The sequence below is a fragment of the Leptosomus discolor genome, chromosome Z (genome assembly GCF_034619465.1).
Source record: "Leptosomus discolor isolate bLepDis1 chromosome Z, bLepDis1.hap2, whole genome shotgun sequence".
NCBI classification, from domain to species: domain Eukaryota; kingdom Metazoa; phylum Chordata; class Aves; order Leptosomiformes; family Leptosomidae; genus Leptosomus; species Leptosomus discolor.
Genome location: NC_141419.1, coordinates 77,186,006 through 77,205,944, shown reverse-complemented (window position 1 = coordinate 77,205,944; position 19,939 = coordinate 77,186,006). Strand labels below are relative to the sequence as shown.

Here is a 19,939-nt window from a genome sequence, read left to right as displayed (position 1 = left end):
ATTGCTTTGTTAAACCTGCCATGAGAAGGAAACAGAGGAGCAACAAACTTTTTACGGCAAGGCTTCAAGACACAGTGACATTTCCAAGGCACAGTGACAAGCTCACAAGCTGAAGAATGAATAAAAGGCAAACCCTACATTCAGCTCTTGGACTGGTACCAGAATCAAGGAGAACTACATTCTTAAGGTCAGCTATTCAAAATGAACTGGAAGCGCCTGGATTTATTCAGAGCGGTTAATCAGCTATTTGTTTGACCTTTATCTATCAAGTTAGTTTTCAAAACAGCAAGTTAAGGCTGAAAATTTGTGTCAAATATTTTGCTTGAGTCAAATGTACTGTGTAGACAGAGAGCAACTCACTGCTTTCTTGCACAAAGTTTACAGTTTTAATTGCAAAGCCTCTTTTACCTTATAGATGAAGATCCTGACATACTAAATTTGTTAGTGAGAGATGGATATAAACAGCTTCCAGTTTTGTCTGTGATTTTTGAACAGAACTGCAATATGTAGATATGCCAGATTTGGTTTTGAAGTAATTTCCAAACTAATCCGTGGACTTTCAGTAAGCTGCTTTTTTTGCTAAGTTTGTCACAGTGTCCATTATGTGCAGGACTGCATATTCATACAGAATTATTTCATTTAAACACTTTATCGGGACATCTTCTTCAATGGGGAAGTGATTACCCTATAGACTATGACAACAGGATATGTGAATGGAGGAAGTCTTGGAAAACACCGCTATTCCAGGTGGCATCGTGAGGACAGTGGAGAAGACAATGGGCACCTGGAGCGCTATGGAGGAGATGAAGAGGGCAGGCAGCACAGGCTGACCCCATTTGAGAAACTAATGCAGGATATGTCTCAGAATGAAAAAGTGGTGAAAGAATTAACCCTGGGAAAGAGAATTGGCTTCTATCGAGTCAGAGGAGAAATAGGAAGTGGAAATTTCTCACAAGTGAAGCTTGGAATTCATTCCTTAACCAAAGGTAGGCACCGTTGTGTGGGTCACGTGCGTGCTGAGCACCCTAGTTCTGTCTGTATACAAATGTCCCTCTTTGGGAAGAAAGATGCTGTCTGAACCTCAAACACACATATAGTTTGTATATCTTCTTTTTGTTGTTGAGTGGCTCTATAGGCAGGGTCACAGATAAATGCTTAGGTTTTGATTAGGCTTTAAAGAAACCAGAAACATTCTATCTAGATGGCAGCTATTACAAGAAAAGTTCAACTCTGCACTTCATGGAGCTTACACATCTCACCCCATGGCTCCAACACGCCACGCTTTGCAGCATGGTGTTGTGCCTCCCCTCCTACAACTCGTCCTGTCCACCTGCCCTCTTCCCTGACCCAGCTCGTGGACTACAGGGCTATAGGGGGTGAACCCCCAGGGCAGCCAGCATAGGCAGGCTCCTGCCTACAGGAAAAATTAGTGAGGCTTCTTTTTTTTTCACTGCGAATTTTACTAGTATGGATGAAGCTTTTATTTGATCACAGTAATTTCAGTGAGAAATTTTAGGCCTGCTTTACTGACTCATTTGTAGGTGGTTCATTACTGTAAAAAGCTGGGACAGGGCTATAGATGAGGGCTGAGCAGGTGCAGGAAAACGAGCTCTGGTACAGCCGAACGGGGAGTCTGTGTTGACTTGTCAGTTATTTTTCTTTTTTTTAAGTACAGAAAAGAGCAGCACTACATGCTGCTTCTAGGAAGAACTAGAAAGGCTGGATAACTGCAGCAAACACTTCAGTTATAGGTATAGCTAAGAATTTGTCTTCATCTGTCCTGTTTCTTCTTCTGCTTCTGACCAACAATAATGAAACTGTTCTTGTTTTCCCTCAGGGATGACTAGTTTGCCCCCGCATCTTTGTACCCTACTATCCTGGGTTTTTTCTCATAGTCTTTCCTTTCTGATTTGACTGACTCTCCTTCCCTCCATGATCTTACAGGTGAGAAAACAAGATGCACCCCAAAGCCTTCATGCCATGTTTTCTGTTATTATTTTCTCTAACCACCTCTTTCAGGCCAGACTGCAGAGGTGTGAAAGCTCACATTTATCCTTTGTGTGCAGCAGCTGTTGCACTGGGAATCAAAGTGGGGAACTGATGGTATTTATTTTTTTCCAAATTTAAGCCTGCCTGTGCCTAGGTGTTGCTTTAACTGGGTGTGGATTTCCTGGTTTTGCTTGTTTCAGAAAAGCACCTCTGTCCTGCTTGGCCCACAGCAAGTTATTTCCTCTGCTGGTCTATGATTTTTTTTCTTCCAGAGAAAACTGCCTTGTGCTTACTGTTGAAGGAAATGCTGCACTTGTACAGGAAACAGGAGGAATGCTAATGAAAGGAAGTTATAAATTTGATCTGGATGAACCTTTTACATGTTGAACTTAGGAGACAGGTTGCTTTAGCATTTGAATAGAGCTGATGATTGAAAAATTTTGAACTTCAGTGACTACAGTAAGCTTGGACAAACTAAATGTCAAAATCTTTTTTTTTTTTTTTTTCTTGAAAAGGTTCTTTTTCACCAGAAATATCTTAAATTATTTTTCTTTGGTTGTTAGTAGCTTTTTTCGTTACAACGTTCACTGGGCAAGGAGTTCATTTCACAATACTAAGTTTGCAACTGTCATGAGGAAGGAAGAAGGATGGAGGATAAACATCTTTTGACTCATGTCTGCCTATCAGCTTATCTGTCCTCGTAAAATACAGTATGTGGACGACAGAATAGGAACATGCAGACACGTGAGCACACGCACGCATGCATACACACACCACCACCACTACCCACAAAGAAGATTCTTTTTTTTCCAGTAGATGCACATCTTTGTGTGGGTAATGAAGTGATGTTCCTGCACAGCGCTAATGAGTAAAAGTCTTCTTTTTACTGACTATATAAATACAAAGGCTTCATTATTAACGCTGTTTGGGTCCCTGTGGTAGGGGGAGGAGTACGTGTTGGGAGGGCCGTTCAGTTCTTCAGTTACTGTCTTAGCGTTAAATTCTAAGTACGGTCTTTCTCTTTACATGTCACCCTGTGTTAAAAAAGGAAACAATATTGTTATTTACTAAGATAATATTTTGTAACAGTTACATGCGCGTGCTGTTCTGTAGCCCTTGTGATCTGCCGCCGCAGGATACATGAAAAAAGTTTCCTAGAGGGAAAGAGGGAAAAAAAACTGCAGGACCATACTGGATGAAGAACCTTTCTTTCACAAAGACAGTCCTGTTTACTTAGAGGGTGCATGAAAATCTTCGGTGCTATGATACACGTTGGGTTATTCAGGAGCATTGCCCACTTTATGAACCTGAATTTTGGCAGAGAATTCCTCCAGAGACCTGCGGAGTTGCTTGCTAAGGACTGTTAGGTTCCTAAGCTCTGTGTAACCTTTATTTTACATACCTTCCAGCTGACAAATGTAGTGTGAGAGCACAGCTGAAAAGACGCAATTGAGAGCATCCAAAATATATAGCTAGTAAAAAGCCAGTCTAATGTGAAACATCAATTGCAAAGGCAGGAACGTTCAGGGACCTAATTTGCTTTTTTTTAAAAAAAAAGCAATTTTCAGTTGGTTCTGTTTGTATTTTCTTTCCTTTTGCCGTCATAGCATACACCACTTCTTACTGAAATTTTTTCTCAAGCTTTTTGTAACTCCTCTTATTAAGATTTCAGCTATCTCTTTTTGAACCTCAGCACACACTACGTATAGTCAATCAAAATCTCTGGCTACTCAGTTTTAGTATTTTGGTAAATAAGCTGCCTGCTAAAAATTCCCTTCTGTTCAGCACTGCTGCCTTGCAAGAGTAGTACAGAATTTGTAAACCAAGCATTTTTTGGAAGCAGAAGGAACTAGTTCAAAAAAGAAAAGGAGGGTGTCAGGTTTTTTCTGCTTTAGGTGGGCTGGTTTTCTTTGCATATCATGCATAGGCAACTGCAAGAACGTAGATTTAAAGGAGGTCAGTCCTGATTTATGGTGGTGTGTGAACAGAATCAGACCCTTCAATTCTAAACCTCTTTTCTTCTGTTTCCTTTGAAAACTTTGCAGTAAAACTGACCAGGAGGAATAGTAAATCCCAGCAGAAGGAAAGAGAAGAAATTTAACCAATAACAATTTTTTTTTTAAAAGCCCAAATGCCCCCAACTTTTATAAATCAAGATGTAGTGGTGCAATTACGTAGTTAAGATTGTAAAAATTGTTATCCCTGTAGTGTCTAAGTGTTTAGTTGTGCAAATGTCACCTACTGTGAGCTGATGCTATTTCATCTTGGTTTAGGTGATCAATACGCTACCAACACGACAAGCATTTTAGTCTTTGACCTCTAGCTCAGCAGTTAGAGCCCTGCCAGGATCAGCGTCCTGTGCTGTTATCATTCGACAGCTGCATTTCCTCCCGATTCACTGTGCAGGAGTAGGTACCTGCTTTCCCAAGGGGCTCACTAGAAAGCATGGAACTAGTCAGAGAGAGGCAGCATGGGGAAGACCGCCCTGTACTCAGCACAGACTCCTCCTGAAAATACGCACATCAAGGGATAATTCAGCACTTTTCACAAGTATCACGTTTGCTTGGAATATCTGCTGCTGTTAAGCAGAGAGATCAATTTATGCATGTATGTTATTAAGAACATAGCAAACGTGGAGTTTTCTTGATCTGTACAGATATATGCATATGTATCCTTAACACTTCCTTTAGACTAAACTTAAGTAACTTTATAATATTCAGTGAAAACATTTTGAATGCTTTTATACCAGAACACAGGTACAGATGTAATACCCTTCTCACTCTTCTCTTAAAGCAACAAGTAATGCTTTTTGCTTAATTTACTCCCCTATACTAGAAACCAAGGAGAAGTTTTTTTCTGAAAGATTCAATAGAAGTGATTAGTTGTTAAAAAATCCGTGAATCTTTGACTAAGATATTCTTGGGGGAAAAACCCTTCTTCCCAGGAATAAACAGTTGTTTCTATTGCCATGATCCACTTCAATTTTGCTGTCCTGACAAGTTATACAAAGTCACTGTAAACCTATTTTAACCAGACTAATCCTTCAAATACCAGCTGTATTCAACAGAGCGAAGACAAAAGCCATAATCTACCAATTAACACAGAAACATAAGCGCAATTGTGACTGACCTATTCAGCAGCACCTACTGCTCTGAGCTACCCTGATGATGTGGTGCGGCTGCAGATGTGCATCTGTGTATGGTGGCCTTCGTAGATATGCTACAGAAACATGCAGAACTTCAGCAGCAGCTTTGCATTACCAGGACAGCATAAGACAGCTAGATTTGCCGTCTCACAGGATCCCTGGAATTTATTCTACTTCACTGTTTTTTTCCCTTCCTCAGAATAAAATCTCTGTTTGATGTGGATTTAAGACCCACTGTGGCACACAGACATAAAAATGTACTTTTCCTGTATTCTGTACAGTACCAAGAACTACTCATACACGAACGTGTTGGAAAAACCGGCACAGCTATCCTGAGAAAGACAAACCTCTACAAAGTTTGTCTCTTTTGGTAACTGGGAATTTGTGGGAGTACGGGAAGTTAGGGAAGAGTTCTGTACATTGCACCAACTTAAAAACACCTCTCCATTATAAACTTGCAGAATTATAGACAGAGCCCCTAAATTACACCCAAGTTTGTCTGTCTGCTCTGAAACAAAGCACCTAAATTTGACAGGTCCACTAGTCTGCAAGTACCAGGCTCAGGCCTAGCTTGTCTGAGGAGCACTGAGCTAACAGCGAAAGACAAAGCACGGACTGTCTTTACCAGCGTCAGACACTGAAAGCAGATGCTGTAACTGTGACCATCAGACACGTATTAGCCCGACAGCAGTGGAGCACACTAAGGCAGCAGATGATTTGATTACCCCTTGCAATACTCTACCAGCCTTTAGCTACTTCAGCAGTGAGTAGGATGCCACATATGGAACGAGGCATGGGCGTGTGTGAAGGATTGCAGGGCTTAGTAGGCCTCTGCAGCTCAGCTTACACTGATCAGAGGTAAAATATTACTGCACTTCTATAACCAAGCATTGTTGTAAGAAAATAGTATTGCTATTTGTGCCTATTGCATTAACAACATGGAAAAGTGTTTTCCTTTTCAGAGAAAGTTGCAATTAAGATTTTGGACAAGACAAAGCTAGACCGGAAGACTCAACGTTTGCTGTCTCGTGAGATATCCAGCATGGAAAAACTGCACCACCCAAATATCATCAGACTGTATGAAGTGGTGGAGACACTCTCAAAACTGCATCTGGTGATGGAGTATGCAGGAGGTGGGGAGCTCTTCACTAAAATCAGTACAGAAGGGAAGCTGCTAGAAACAGACTGTAAAATAATCTTCTCCCAGATAGTGTCTGCTGTGAAGCACATGGTAAGTTGCTCTTCTTCCACAGGCATGTTGCCCCTCACTACTCTAGCAGATTTTATGGATGTATCTTTTGGTTTTCCACTAGTAGGTTTACTGTCACCAAGATTTCAGGTCCACATTTCTGAAGAGCAAAACAGCTAGAGAAGAGCTGTCTTAAAGGTACCTGAGAGAGCTTTCACAGCACCTCGAGCTACAGACTCTCTGCTGACAGCTTATGGGAGGACACTGAACTGGGAACACCTGGTGGGTGGAACCATTGCTTTAGCAACAGCGTCCTACTGGTCTGCTTTAAGTTGCTGTAGGCACCAGCAAACAAAGCTTCATTTCTTCCCTCCAGCTATTTCAAGACATAGGATCAGTCATTCATCTGCTAGAAGGAAGTGTTCCAGAGAAGAGGCTCGTTAGGTGTTGCAAACATAGGCTTGCTTAGTAATGAATGTGGGAAACTAGCACTTAAGACAGTTAATTCCTGGTCCTCGCTTTGGCACAAATCTGTGAAGTTAACACCCAGCAAGTCGTTCCCCCTTGCCTAGTCTTCAGTATTACAACTGGATTTAGGATGATGCTATTTGTGTAAAGCCCAAAGCATCTTATAAAGGCAGAAAAGGAACAATTAACTACTTCAGTACCACCTCCTCTGAACGTTACATAGTAACTACAGCTTCTTCAAAGAACAGCATAAAAACACGGGAAGACTGCTCTGCAAGTCGGAGAAGTAGAAGCGGTATTCGTTAAAGTTGGCTCAGGGTGCCCTCCGGTGGCTCATATCCTCCATAGCCTCAGGCGAAATCAAAAGCAAGAGTGTTCTAAAACTGCATTAAAAACTGCTCGTGGTGTATGTAAACAGTATGCATTTTTCATATATTTTGACAAAATGATCATATGTCCTATAAGTGATGGATTAGCTTCAACACCTTTTCCACAGCTCCTGGAACTTTCTTTACATTTCAAGATTGCATCCATATCTTAGCATTAAACCCAGACTACTGAGCTGGCCAACCTCTTCACTTGTACAGACTTCTGCAAAACATTTTACTTTTGTTAAGCCATCAAATCCAGGCTACTTAAATCCCATCTCGCTGCTGCCAGTCCACAACGAGGACAGAAGATCCCTGCCTGTTATTGGTGACAGTTTAAAAATCTTGGGGTTTCTTTATTGCCTCCAGATGCTGCACCTTGTTACTTCAAAGGGTAGGGCAGAGAGTGCTCAAACACTCCATTTTTCCTAGTTATTGCAAAGATGAAGCTAAACCCTTACCTCACCAAGACAGGTATACTGCCACTAAACAGAGCAAACTCAGTTTGAGGCCTTGGCTACTACAGCCATTTTCAAGAGGAAAAAAAAAGTAGAAGTTACAGCGTGTGTATTTATTCTAGATTTCTAAAACTAGAAGACACCACTGAACTTGGTGTCCTGCAACAACATAAAATAAAACCACAAGGCACAAGTCTGTGGTCCTTTTCTCCTGCCACCAGCAGTTCCTCATAGGCCATTAGATCACACAACAGAATTGTAGCAGCTTTCTTACTTTGTCTGTGATTATGTTCAGTTGTTGAACTAAAAGTTACAATATATACAAAAATGGTATTAGTTAAAAAGAAATTATTTTTGTCACTTACATTGTTACAGACATGTAGTAACTGCAAAAGCAAGTGGTCTGAACCCTCGAAAAGATACTGATTTTGCACATGAAGGTACCTAGCCTTGTAGGATTAGCCATGATGCCATCACAAATCTGCTTCATGAAAACAGTTGATAGTGGTTAATAAGTTGAGACTGCTATTCTTAAGAAAAGCAGCATCCTTCTTCCTGTCTTCTGCACCTACTTTATTGTTTTTGTATCAGTAGAGAATTAAGTTAAATTTGTTTAAATACTTCAACTTTTCAATTTCATTGCAGTACTTACTTCTGACTTTGTCCAAGATAACTCCCTTTCTCCCGCATCGTAATTAATTGATAGTAAGAGCTAGTCACTTGAGAACTTCCCTGTGAACAAGCTAATACCAAATTTTCCTCTTCTACAGCATGAGAACAATATCATTCACCGGGACTTGAAAGCAGAAAACGTCTTCTACACCAGTAACACCTGTGTTAAGGTGGGAGACTTTGGATTCAGCACAATAAGTAAGAGAGATGAAACTTTAAATACTTTCTGTGGCTCGCCTCCTTATGCTGCCCCCGAACTTTTCAGAGATGAAAACTATGTAGGCATTTATGTAGACATATGGGCACTGGGAATCCTGTTATACTTTATGACAACAGGTGTCATGCCATTTCGTGCAGATACAGTGGCCAAACTGAAAAAGTGCATTCTTGAAGGGACATACAGTTTGCCTCCCTGTCTCTCAGAAACTTGCCAGAAACTGATAAAAGGAGTCCTTCAGCCAGTACCAACCGAACGATACTCTGTCAAACTTATTATGAACAGTGAATGGATGCAAGGGATACAGTACCCCAAACCTTTACAGCCGTTTAAACTGGATCCAAAGTATTTATCAGACATCAGTACACTCAAAGAGGAAGAAATCGAAGTGAAAAATATTCTGGAAGACCTGGGAATCACAGAAGAGCACATTCAAAATCACCGAGGGAGAGACTCGCGCAGCTCCATAACAGGGGTCTACAGAATTGTTTTGCACAAAGTACAGAAGAAAAGGGCACTTGAATGTGTTCCTATCATGTCCCATCCGGACCCCAATGAACAAGATTCGAGGAGAGGAATCCATTCTTACAGCGGGATGAAGCACACATCCAAGCTGTGCTCTATTTTATAAATTGCACTGCAGGCTTTCTACTCAGCACATTTAACAAAGCGTTTTATTCACTTTTCACAAGGTCTGGTGTTACATTTTTTTGTAATTTTTGAATAAACCAAAAATGCCTCATCTCCTTTGCATTTCTCGTCACAGTGAAGCGCTCAAATGCAGACCTCTCATGCATTTGTTAGTCCCTTGCTCCAGAGACATGGTATAGCCAGTGCAAATATCCCAGAAAGCAAAGCAGGTAAGGGATCATTAGTGGAGGTGACCTGTTAGTGAAGATCAAATGGCATTGCATTTACACACTCGGGAGGTTCTCAGGGCAGGCATGTCAACAGCTAACATCTTGAAAAGTCGTACCTCAGCTTGACAGGACTTCACCACTGCAAACCAGGGCAGTTCTTGCAGAGAACAAAATCTAAGCAGAAACCAGATCATAATCTAAATAACTGCAAATTCTTCTTTAAAACTTCTTCAGCAAATTAAACATGATAAAATGTAAATCAGAGTTTGGTTGTTTGCTTTTTTTTTTAAAATTTTATTTAAAGAAACAGCAATGCTGTCACTGACCACAGTTCTTAATTTGTCACAGTTCAGAAAGGCAAATTAGGATATGCTGCTTTAACCCTGCATGTGTGGTTGCAATTCCTAGTGCATAGCTGGTTGGGCTACCACCTACTAACCTTCTGACACCTTCCATTACTTGCACGACTCAAGAGTCTAGAACTGCTTGGACTTCAGTTGCATTTCAATAAAGATTTAAGTGTACTCCACAACTCATGTAGTTTTAAATTCTTGCTTTAGCCCTAGGCATCAGTAAGCTGAATGCAACCAGTAATAAAATCCCCTTATATATTGAGCATTACAGGCTCGTAGTAACTCCTGCCATACTACCTTGGTAACAAAGGCTGGCACAAAGCCGATTTTGACACTCTTGACCACTGCATGATAAAAGTTGGATAGCCTGACCACTGCCATTTTTCTGAGCATCACCAAGATGTAGACGCTCTGATTTTCAGCTTTAATTGCTTATTTTCATCTTCAACACCATCAGCCCCAATGTAAATGGTGGCAAGGTGCAACAGCTGTCCTCCTCTGAACAGGCATAGCTGACGTGCCTAAGCTAAGAGGTAGAGCCTATATGATTTTAGTTAAGGCAAGTAAACTCATACAAGGTTTAGAGGTACAGCTGGTGCTTTCAAATTTAAGGGCAGGATGCCTCATTTACGATGGGAACTGATGAGATGATCAGTTGACTGAAAAAGAAGTAATTAATGTAAACAAGCAACAGAATGACCAAATAGCCGCCCACAGGAAACCAGACTCAGTGAGGCTCAGGTAAGTACAAGGCCAGAACCAATCCCCCTTTCACAGTTTTTCTGAGGGGGATAAAACAATACCGTCTTTCATAAGACAGTAATAAAGATCAATTGTGTTTCATAAGCTGGGAGTGAATTTCTCCACTATAAACTGTTTCCATTTGAAAGCATCTAAGTTATCTTGAAACAGCCCTGAAATAATGGCTTTGCACCAGCCTAAGCAACCCTTTCTTTCCACTTTTGTAATGGAATGATAATAAGAAGAAAGATCCAGAAGGTCCACACAGCTTGTGAACCCACAACTCTGGGTTTTCATAGGGCCAGTCTCCTCTGTCTTTTCTGTTAAGGAAAAAATAATGCATCCTGAAAACCCAGCAAGGCAGCACTACTCCAACACGTTTCAAGTATCTCAAACTTTATTTTACTAAAGGATCAGCCTCACAGACCATGAAGTCCCTGTGGTTAACTTTGTGCCAGTAGCTCACTTCTTGGCTCGTCCACTGCCAGCAATGGACTTTGTTCCGTGGTAATTTGTTTTTCTGGTGCCAAAGTAAGTTTCATGAGGGCAACCTAAACCAGAGTACTCGCACACACTATCATCATGCATCATTGCTCCATCATTTTCAGCAGAACAAACAGATTAGTATTCATCAATTTATAATAAACAACCATTTTACCAATGCTTGACTGTACAAATACAGCAAGTTATCAAATCCTAGTGAGTGACAGATAATACAAACACTTCATTACACACAAAAAAATTCGTAATTTAACAGACAAATCATTTTTGCTATTTTATATTAGATAATGTAGCTTTGTAGAATTAGCAAAGAAATAAATTCAACAAAACTTCATTCTGTACATTAGCTCAATTTAAGTATATATTACAAGCTTACAAGGCTCATGTCATAGTTCATTTCCAATCTGGGCTTTAAAAATCTACCAGAATGGACTCCCCATTAGCATTGTATATCTACCACTTGCAAAATAGATAGCTTTTAGCTTACATATTGGGGGAAAGAAGAAAGAAAAAAAAAAAAAAAGAAATAAAAGACCCCACTCCTGTAGTATTACCAGTAGTGAGAAGGACTTCAAAGTACAAAGCCAAATTCAAAGTTAGAAATAGTCTGTCAGAAATGTGTTATATAAAGAATAGCAAGAGGCCAGAGCTCCAGACAAATCGATATTCCTCCCTTCCTTTATTTGCCAATTAAAACAGCTCCATAATATCTAGAAGTTTTATTTGAAAATTCTGCTGCCTTAGATACTTCTACTGAACAATCCTGAAACAAATCAATGAACCCCTTTCTTTAGAGGAAACAAATTACTACCTCCCTCCTTCTTCCCCTTTCCTCCCAGGCTGCTGTGATTTATAATGCAGGTATAAAACACATAATACGGATGTTAGGAGGAATTACATAGTAAATAACACAGTCCATCACAGAGACTCTTGGAAGAAAACCTCCTGTCAGTGCAGCTGTTCTTGACCCAGTCATTTTGACAGAGGAGAGAGATTCTACCCAGCAATGAACATTACTTGGTTCTATACCTTCCCCAAAGCAATGGGGTGACGGGAGGTAGACTGGGAGAAGAAAAAGGAGGTGATAAAGGGAAAAAGTGCAGTATTCAGAAAACTGACTGCTTACTGTCAAGGCACTGAGAACTCTAATGTTAAAAGCTTGGACTATTTTGCCACGCACTTGAGTACAAGTAGAAGCTAACAGTGTAGGTTTCAAGTCATTTTACACGGGAAGAGCAAGCAGAAGATTCTTTTTACTCTATGTACAAAGACCTTGTAATAGACTACAGCTACCACTCAGCAACTAAAAAAATTCAGACATGTTAAGGAATCCCCATAGCCTCTGGCAAGTCCCTCTATCCCCAATATATTCACGAGACTAGTGTTCTGAAAATACTATAAATATCAGCACACCATATTATAACAAATCTTCTCAAGGAGCTTGAACAGTTTTTCCATGCTCCAATGAAGTACTATCGCACACTGAAACTCCAGTACTCCTGCAACCCTTTTTCTCTGTGTCTCGCCCTACTCTCACACCTTGTTCCATTCCCCACCTCACAGAGGTATCTTAATGCTCCCCATTGGAAATGGCAACAGTAACGCCTTCAGATTCTGTTGTTGCAGGGATTCTTGGCACTTTCTTAGCAGGGCTTGGGATGTGCTAAGGAGAAGGGAAAAAAACCATTAAATACAGTTTTCTAGTTCACAGACATTCACGCTTCATGGCTAGTCCAACTCTCAAACAACATTCATGCTATACTGGACAGCTTGGTCTTAATCACATCACTCATGCTTCATGCAAACTGATTATGTGAAAAGAGCCAGTTTGTTCTTGTTTCATTCTTGCACAGTTTCATTCTTGTTATGACAAAATGTACTTTTTAAAATCCCATGTTCCATTTTTTACTTCTGGCTTGTATGTTACACATGTTAACACAGTATTTCATGCAACTTGTCAAACCACTTCCTCTTTTAACACATGCACATGCTAAGACAAACACATAAACCATTCCACCACCTATATCAAACTTTAAAAGAGCGCTGAGTGTTCACCTCATGAACAATGCCTGGGTGGACAACTTCAACTCCTGCCTCCAGAGGTCCATCACCCATGAGTGGGCGCCGCGCGTAAGTTCTCCTGTGTTTTTCATCCACACGCACCAGGTACCATGTTCCCTCGAAGAGATCTTCTACCGAACACTGGGGAATATAGTTGGCTGTAAAAAAGCCAGTAACACGCTGTCAGTTGGTTCCCGGTAAGAGTTTCACACAACACAGGCCTTTGCAGTTTGGAGGCAGTAAGACAGAACAAACAGGTCTGCATTTTCATTTCAGTCGCATTGAGCCCACGAACACGAGCTATTCAGAAGCAGAAAGGGTTGTGCATTTCCTTCTTTCTGCACCCTAATCATTTAAAGTCAGGTGAACTAAGTGATAAGCATTTTGTTGCAAGACTAGGAATGATTCATACTTAAGAAGTTCTTACCCAAATGATGTGTTTCCTGTCTAATCTTCATGTTTTCAGCAAAGACATCAGGTGCAATGCATTTTCTTGAGTCAAGTCTTGTTTTGAGATCAGAAAGGCTCACAGTTATTTTGTCCAGTGCAGAACCTACAATACAAAACCATCACATTAAGGTAGCACCAGCGCTGAGAACTGCATGCTAGCATGTTAGCATTTCAAGCCCATTCAAAATATTTTGCATTACAGAAGCTACATTTTTAGTAATTTAAAAATATTCCAAATTACTCAGTCAAAACACGAACAGAGTTTGAAGAGTATTATTTGTTTGCTCAAGGAAACACTTAAACATTCCCTGGAACTGGAACATCTTCAGTTTAGCATTGCTGTTGTTAGGCATTGCTCTGCAGGTTTACGCTGGTGGGTAGTGTAACAAGGCATTTAGAGGTGAGCTGTGAGAGGCAGCTAATGAACATCTCTTCCTTTCACTCACCAGGAGTGGCATCCTGTGTAACTCTGATGGAGTACAGCGTAGCAGCAAAACCAGAGCCATATGAGAACACACTAATTCTCTGTCCTGCGAGCTGCTCTGGGGAGTACCTGCAATCAAGCAACAACAGTTTAATGCAAGAATTAAGCCAAGGTGCCCATTTTAAATAACTAGAAAGTGCAGCTAGCTTAGAAAAAGCAGCCAGCAAGTTATACTGATTACAATACACATTTATCATATGCATAAAAACATAGTTTCGAATACTGCTGTTATAAGTTCCAAAGCTGCCTAAGCAAAACAGAGCAAAGAAGTGCCTAGAATATGATTATCTAGAAGGCAGACAGTTTTCATTCTTAAGTGACCTAAAATGAACAACCACATCTTGGAAGGCAAAGTCAGAATAAAGTAAAAAGAATCCAAGAGGAATACTTTAATTTAAACTTAACATGATTTTGTAGAAGTCCATCACTCCAAACAGAAATTGTTAAGTAAATACCAATCTAATTTGGCTTTGCTTGTTAGAGTGAAACAGAGAAGGCATTATGATTCTCTTTTTGGGGTTGTTTTGGGGAATTTTTTTTGGGGGGTGGGGCAGGCAGCACAGGGAGGAAAGAATGTTGAGGCTGGGAAGACACGACCTTACAAATAAGATCCTGCTTTGGAAGGCAGTAAGCAGCTGTTTCACTTCGGCTTCTGACACGGGCATTTTGAATCTGCTTGTCACCTGAACTGATTACGTGCGAAGAGTAACTTTTTAACTTCAGTCTTTCTGCTTAAGGCAGTCTAATAGGAAAAGGTTTGCTAGATGGTGCTTTTACAAAAGTCTTTCTGAAACAAAAACCTTTTATGACCTTACATAAAAAGCAGACTTTATTTCCAATTTTATGCTTACTGGGCTAGAAGAGAGGCAAGGCAACCATAGACTGAAGGGGTATACATATTTCCATTCTGATTGGATACGAGCAACGAAGCTTTGGTCTTCTGACTGAAGAGCTCTGCACTAGCTTTCATAAAGGCTTTTTCCACATCTCTGTCAAAATATGTATCTTCAAGTTTTACATCCCTATTAAAAAAAAAAAGTTCAGAAACAGTTATTAAAACAGTAGAAAGTAAAAACACACCTCAGGTGTGTAACAAATCAAGATTATGTGAATAAGCAAGACAGCAGCCACTCTCACCTGAAAGCTTCCAGACCACTGAAAACACCATTTGCTGTTTCTGGGTTCTGGTCACTGAGAAAGTCATTCAGCAAGAGCCGAGCCACAGACTTCTGTACCAGTTTACAGTAGGGAGAATGAAAGATCATGAATCCAAAATCATTCAAGGTGAAACGTCTGTCTGTCCCCTCTGCAAGCGGCAGAAATGTTGTGTTACAACTTACGTTTAGCACTCACGTCAACTATGAAAATAAAATAGGGAGGTGGTAGCATAACAGTCATCATAACAAGTCAGCATACAAGAGACAACTGTAAGACTAACTATTGCTGTCAAGTTAATTTAAAACACCATACTGCTTCTATTTAAAAATGAGTTTCTTACTGATCTTTTGCACCAACTAGCTTGCCCTTCTTCTATAAGAAAAAGCTACAAGCTTAACAGAATCTCTGTATTTCTACCCAGCATTTTGACATAACAATCCACTTCATTTAACTATCTAATCTTCACTCCTATGCTTCTTAATACAAGTGAAGCAACTACTAAACATATGGGGTAAAAAAAAAAAAAAAAAAAACAAACAGTATCATTACATAACATTTACTTATTAACCTCAATATTTTAAGAGCCTGGGTGGAGGGCAGGAATAACAGACTTTTAAGCAAAATATTACACCTAACACCAACAAAAGCCTGTAGAGACTACTGCTTACTGACGATCAGGTACTTCACCATACCAGAACAGAAGTAAGACATCTCTTAGGGGAGACAGCAAACATTTGAATCACCTCAGAACACATGAACATGAAGAAACAGACCCATACACCAGTCTTTAAACTGGATGCTAAAACTTGAGAAAGCATTGTCTGTGTAGTTACACATTCCCACATTTGCCAGATCTTGAAATATCATCAGGTGAGGCTACATACCCTTTTGCCACTGGGCGTGGATTTTGTTGCGATAGACAGAATAGCAGCGATCTAATGCACTGAGGTAGCACTGTATAGACAGCTTGCCATCAACTACAGGATATTCAGAGACCATATCTGGTTTATAGAAGTCATACGCATGCTGCATGTGGGTTCCACGCAACCCTGACGGACAGAAATTGACACAAGTCGAAAATTAATCAGCTGCTTTGCATCCCTTAACACCTGTGGGGAAACAAGCCATATGTGGCCCCAGTCAAGCAGGTATTCATAGCACTTCAGGCCCTTTAAGGTAACATCTCACATAGTTCTCAATTGCTTATTGAGTATGGCAAGACCAAGCACTATAAACACAAGTAACAAAACTTTTTTCATCACTTTGCCTTGGAAAGAGAGTGCTGCGTTATTCAGCTCTAGTCTACTCTTTGTCAATTTTACTGGAGAACCCCCAAGCAAACAGACAGCTAAGACCATCTCTAGCTGTCACCCACTGCCTCCTACAACGGGACTTGGCCAAGTTAGCCAGAGGAGACAAAGTACAATCTCTGACACTAGTGGGCGTTAATCCAGCCCTCCAGCAACACACAGAAAACAGGGGACAGGCTTCAGAATGGATCCAGTTATCTGGCTGAACAGTATTTGTTTTCTCACAGGACTGACCTCTCTCAAAAATTAACGGAGCATTTGGACCAATCAGCATAGCAACAGCACCAGCTCCACCCGTTGGCCTGGCGTTCCCAGTGGCATACACAGCGATGTCTCCAGCAACAACAAGTGCATAGCGCCCTGTGAAAAAAACACACAGAAGTAACAGTGAGCAACAGTCAAGAACCAAGCACATTTTAATATCCATCAGCAATCTGTAGACTTTGGTTACAGAGGAGATGACCCCAAGATTAAGGGGCTCTTAAATCCTGACTTTTCCCCCACATTTCAAGTTCCTGGCAGCCACTGAAATTCACAGGAAAAGACCAGACATGTCATTATTTTTTTGCACGGTAATTGAACTACTGGTAAATGCCCAGAGCATTTAGTAAAAATACTTCAGAAGGGAAAAATAGTTTACCCTCTGCATTTTATATGGTTAAACACAAACACTGTCATTACAAGGCAGACTACTCAAAACCAGAGGATGAGGTAATGTTTCAAGAAAACACCCTGAACTCACCATCCCAAGAACTGGACTCAATCCAATTAATAGCATTAAAAAGAGCAGCAGTGCCTCCGTAGCACGCATTGGTGGTGTCAATTCCTTCTACGTCCGTATTACCGGATTCTTCAAAAAGCTGCATCAGGACAGTCTTTACAGACTTCGATTTATCAATTATCGTCTCCGTTCCAACTTCTAATCGCCCGATACAATCATAGGAAAGGCTGTTCCTCTCCATGAGCTTCTGAACCACAGTTAAGCAGAGAGAATTGATATCCTCCCGGTCGGAGCAGAACCCCATCTTTGACTGGCCTAGCCCGATGGTGTATTTCCCGGCATCCACACCATCATACTTCTCCAGCTCTGTCTGGTCAACATACTGAGAGGGAAAGTATATTTCCAGTGCAACAATTCCCACATCTTTGGGCCAACAGGATTCAGCATTCACTGGAAGAGACCCAGGCATTGTGGTAGATCTATAAGAAAAAAAGAAAACCACAAAACCAGACGATTTATTTACATCCATTTTGAGAGACCTACTTTCATTTTCTCTAGGTTTACAGAAAGAGTTAAATTTCTGGTATTCCACAAGGTCACTTGAAAAAGGCAAGCCTTTGCCTCCAGCAAGGCTTTGGTCTGAGCTGTAAAGACTATTAGAAGTTTTGTAATGTTGTATATTAAGTAGTACTTTTAAGTGAAAATACAAATTTCAGCCCTGGAGATGAACAGATGTAGGTTAAGCCCAAGTTATTTCACTGAAGCAAAACACGCACTTAACAAGTGTTAAGTGTTTGAGAAATTAAGTCTTAATTTTCATTACGCTACTTCTGCTTATACACAAAGTCTCAATTTTACACAACCAAGCTAGAAACACTGTATTTTTTAAAAAAATGTTGCTAGCTGAGAACTTAAATTTTTAATTTACCCTTACCAGCAAATCTTGGCCTTAAAATAGGCCAGAACTTTTCAAAATTGTTTTTATTTTTCAACTAAGTGACCTAAGTCGCTCCATTTTGTTTATAATTGCAACAAAGATTGCAGAACATTTTTTGGTGTGAGCTTTTTTTTTGTATTTTTGGTTGGGTTTTTTGCTTGTTTGTTTTAAGCATACTCTGTTTTGGCATTCTAAAACACTGCAACTTCTAACATCAGGCCTGGAGGAGTATTTCATAGGCTGAGATGAACACGCAGAGATTCTTCCTGATGGACCAAGTTTTTTATTTTAACCCCATAATTTTACTGTCATTACACTCCAGGACATACTACACTCTAGGACATACTATAGCCTGTTACTATTCACCCTATGACCGAGGCAGGCACCATCTTCCTGTACTTTCGCTTACATCCTCACAGAGCACTCGTCCCTCGTGTGTCCAGCTGCAAGCACCATCACACTGACCTCACCCAACCTCGTCCATTACACCACAATAAGCTGTATAAAGGAATAAAGCCTTTTTCTGCAGGGATGACAACTTCACAGCATGCATATTAAGACAAGTGTTAGGAAAACCGTTTTCTGCTACAGGTACAGTCGTAAGTAAGGCCTAGAGCAGGAGTGCACGGCTCACCGTTCATTTTGATTGCCTCTAACAAAGTTTCAGCCATACCTCTAATGTACCTAAAATAACCTATTTAATTTGCGAGCATGTTTCTCGTCCTTTATTCAAATTACAACATGCAAACGGGGGGGAAAATGCTATTTAAAGCTGCAGAACAGCCGTACAGCGCCATACCACGATTTCCAGTAAAACAGCCGATTTCGCGTTATTCCTGTGCCCTGCTGCCGCCCCGGCTCACACTCCCGCGGACGACCGGGACCTCTTCTCCCTTGGCCCACGACGCCCCTCACGCCAGGCAACCGCCGCCCCGCTCCCCCCGCCGAGCCGAGGGCGCCGAGGGCGCGCGGGCGCCCCCCCCCAACGCCTCAAGGTTACCCGTGACCCGGCCGAGGAGACGGCGAGGAGCCACCGGGGCGGCGTGGGGGCGTCACGCCGCGCCCCCCCCGCAGCGTGGGCCCACCGCAGCCATGAAGCCGGGGCCCAGCCGCCGCCTCCCCCCGCCGCACGGCCTCGACCCCAGCCCCGGCCCCGGCCCTTACACGTTGCGGAATCCCATGGCCCGCTACCGGCGCGGAGAGCCGCGCATGCGCGCTGGGGCGACCGCCTCGCGTAGGCGGGCAGTGCGCAGGCGCCAGAGCTCGCCCCGCCCCTCCCGCAGCGGGGCGGGCTCTGCCGAGCCCCGCGGCGTCACCGCGAGTCGGCGATCACGTCATGGCATTCAGCAGGTCGCGCGGCAGGGCCCGGCAGCACCACGGAGGGGAAAAAAACACTAAAAAAACCCGCCGGCACCCGAAATACGTGGGTTGGTTTGGGATTTTTTGACAATCCCTGGCCACAGGCGGCCAACAGCATCCTGGCCTGTATCAGCAATAGTGTGGCCAGCAGGAGCAGGGAGGTGATCGTGCCCCTGTACTCGGCACTGGTGAGGCCGCACCTCGAATGCTGTGTGCAGTTTTGGGCCCCTCACTGCAAGAAGGACATTGAGGTGCTGGAGCATGTCCAGAGAAGGGCAACGAAGCTGGTGAAGGGTCTGGAGAACAGGTCTGGTGAGGAGCGGCTAAGGGACCGAGAGTGGTTTAGCCCGGAGAGGAGGAGGCTGAGGGGAGACCTTATCCCTCTCTACAACTGCCTGAAAGGAGGTTGTAGTGAGGTGGGGGTTGGTCTCTTCTCCCAAGTGACAAGTGACAGGACAAGAAGAAATGGCCTCCAGTTGCACCAGGGGAGGTTTAGGT

General features: G+C 41.9%; 2 protein-coding genes across 5 annotated transcripts; one reads left to right on the top strand and one right to left on the bottom strand.

Annotated features, from left to right (window-relative positions):
• The first annotated feature begins 116 nt into the window (after positions 1-116).
• Positions 117-9,137, top strand: NIM1K (NIM1 serine/threonine protein kinase). Of its 2 annotated transcripts, XM_086480338.1 has the most exons (4): positions 117-187; positions 748-986; positions 6,097-6,365; positions 8,388-9,137. In XM_086480338.1, exons 1-4 carry the CDS (start codon positions 117-119, stop codon positions 9,135-9,137), a joined length of 1,329 nt encoding a protein of 442 aa, XP_086336464.1. The 2 variants fall into 2 exon arrangements, with proteins under 2 accessions (XP_086336464.1, XP_009960456.1); XM_009962154.2 differs by lacking the exon at positions 117-187 and having other exon boundaries at positions 695-986.
• A 2,153-nt stretch (positions 9,138-11,290) lies between these two features.
• On the bottom strand, positions 11,291-19,269 carry HMGCS1 (3-hydroxy-3-methylglutaryl-CoA synthase 1). 3 transcript variants are annotated; one of them, XM_086479471.1, is made up of 10 exons: positions 19,247-19,269; positions 17,167-17,624; positions 16,659-16,784; positions 15,999-16,163; positions 15,094-15,262; positions 14,808-14,978; positions 13,919-14,025; positions 13,450-13,575; positions 13,017-13,180; positions 11,291-12,624 (listed from the first exon to the last, which is right to left on the bottom strand). In XM_086479471.1, exons 1-10 carry the CDS (start codon positions 19,261-19,263, stop codon positions 12,532-12,534), a joined length of 1,596 nt encoding a protein of 531 aa, XP_086335597.1. In that variant the 5' UTR covers positions 19,264-19,269; the 3' UTR covers positions 11,291-12,531. The 3 variants fall into 3 exon arrangements, with proteins under 3 accessions (XP_086335597.1, XP_086335599.1, XP_086335598.1); XM_086479473.1 differs by lacking the exon at positions 19,247-19,269 and adding an exon at positions 18,885-18,892; XM_086479472.1 differs by lacking the exon at positions 19,247-19,269 and adding an exon at positions 18,553-18,566.
• Positions 19,270-19,939: the final 670 nt, after the last annotated feature.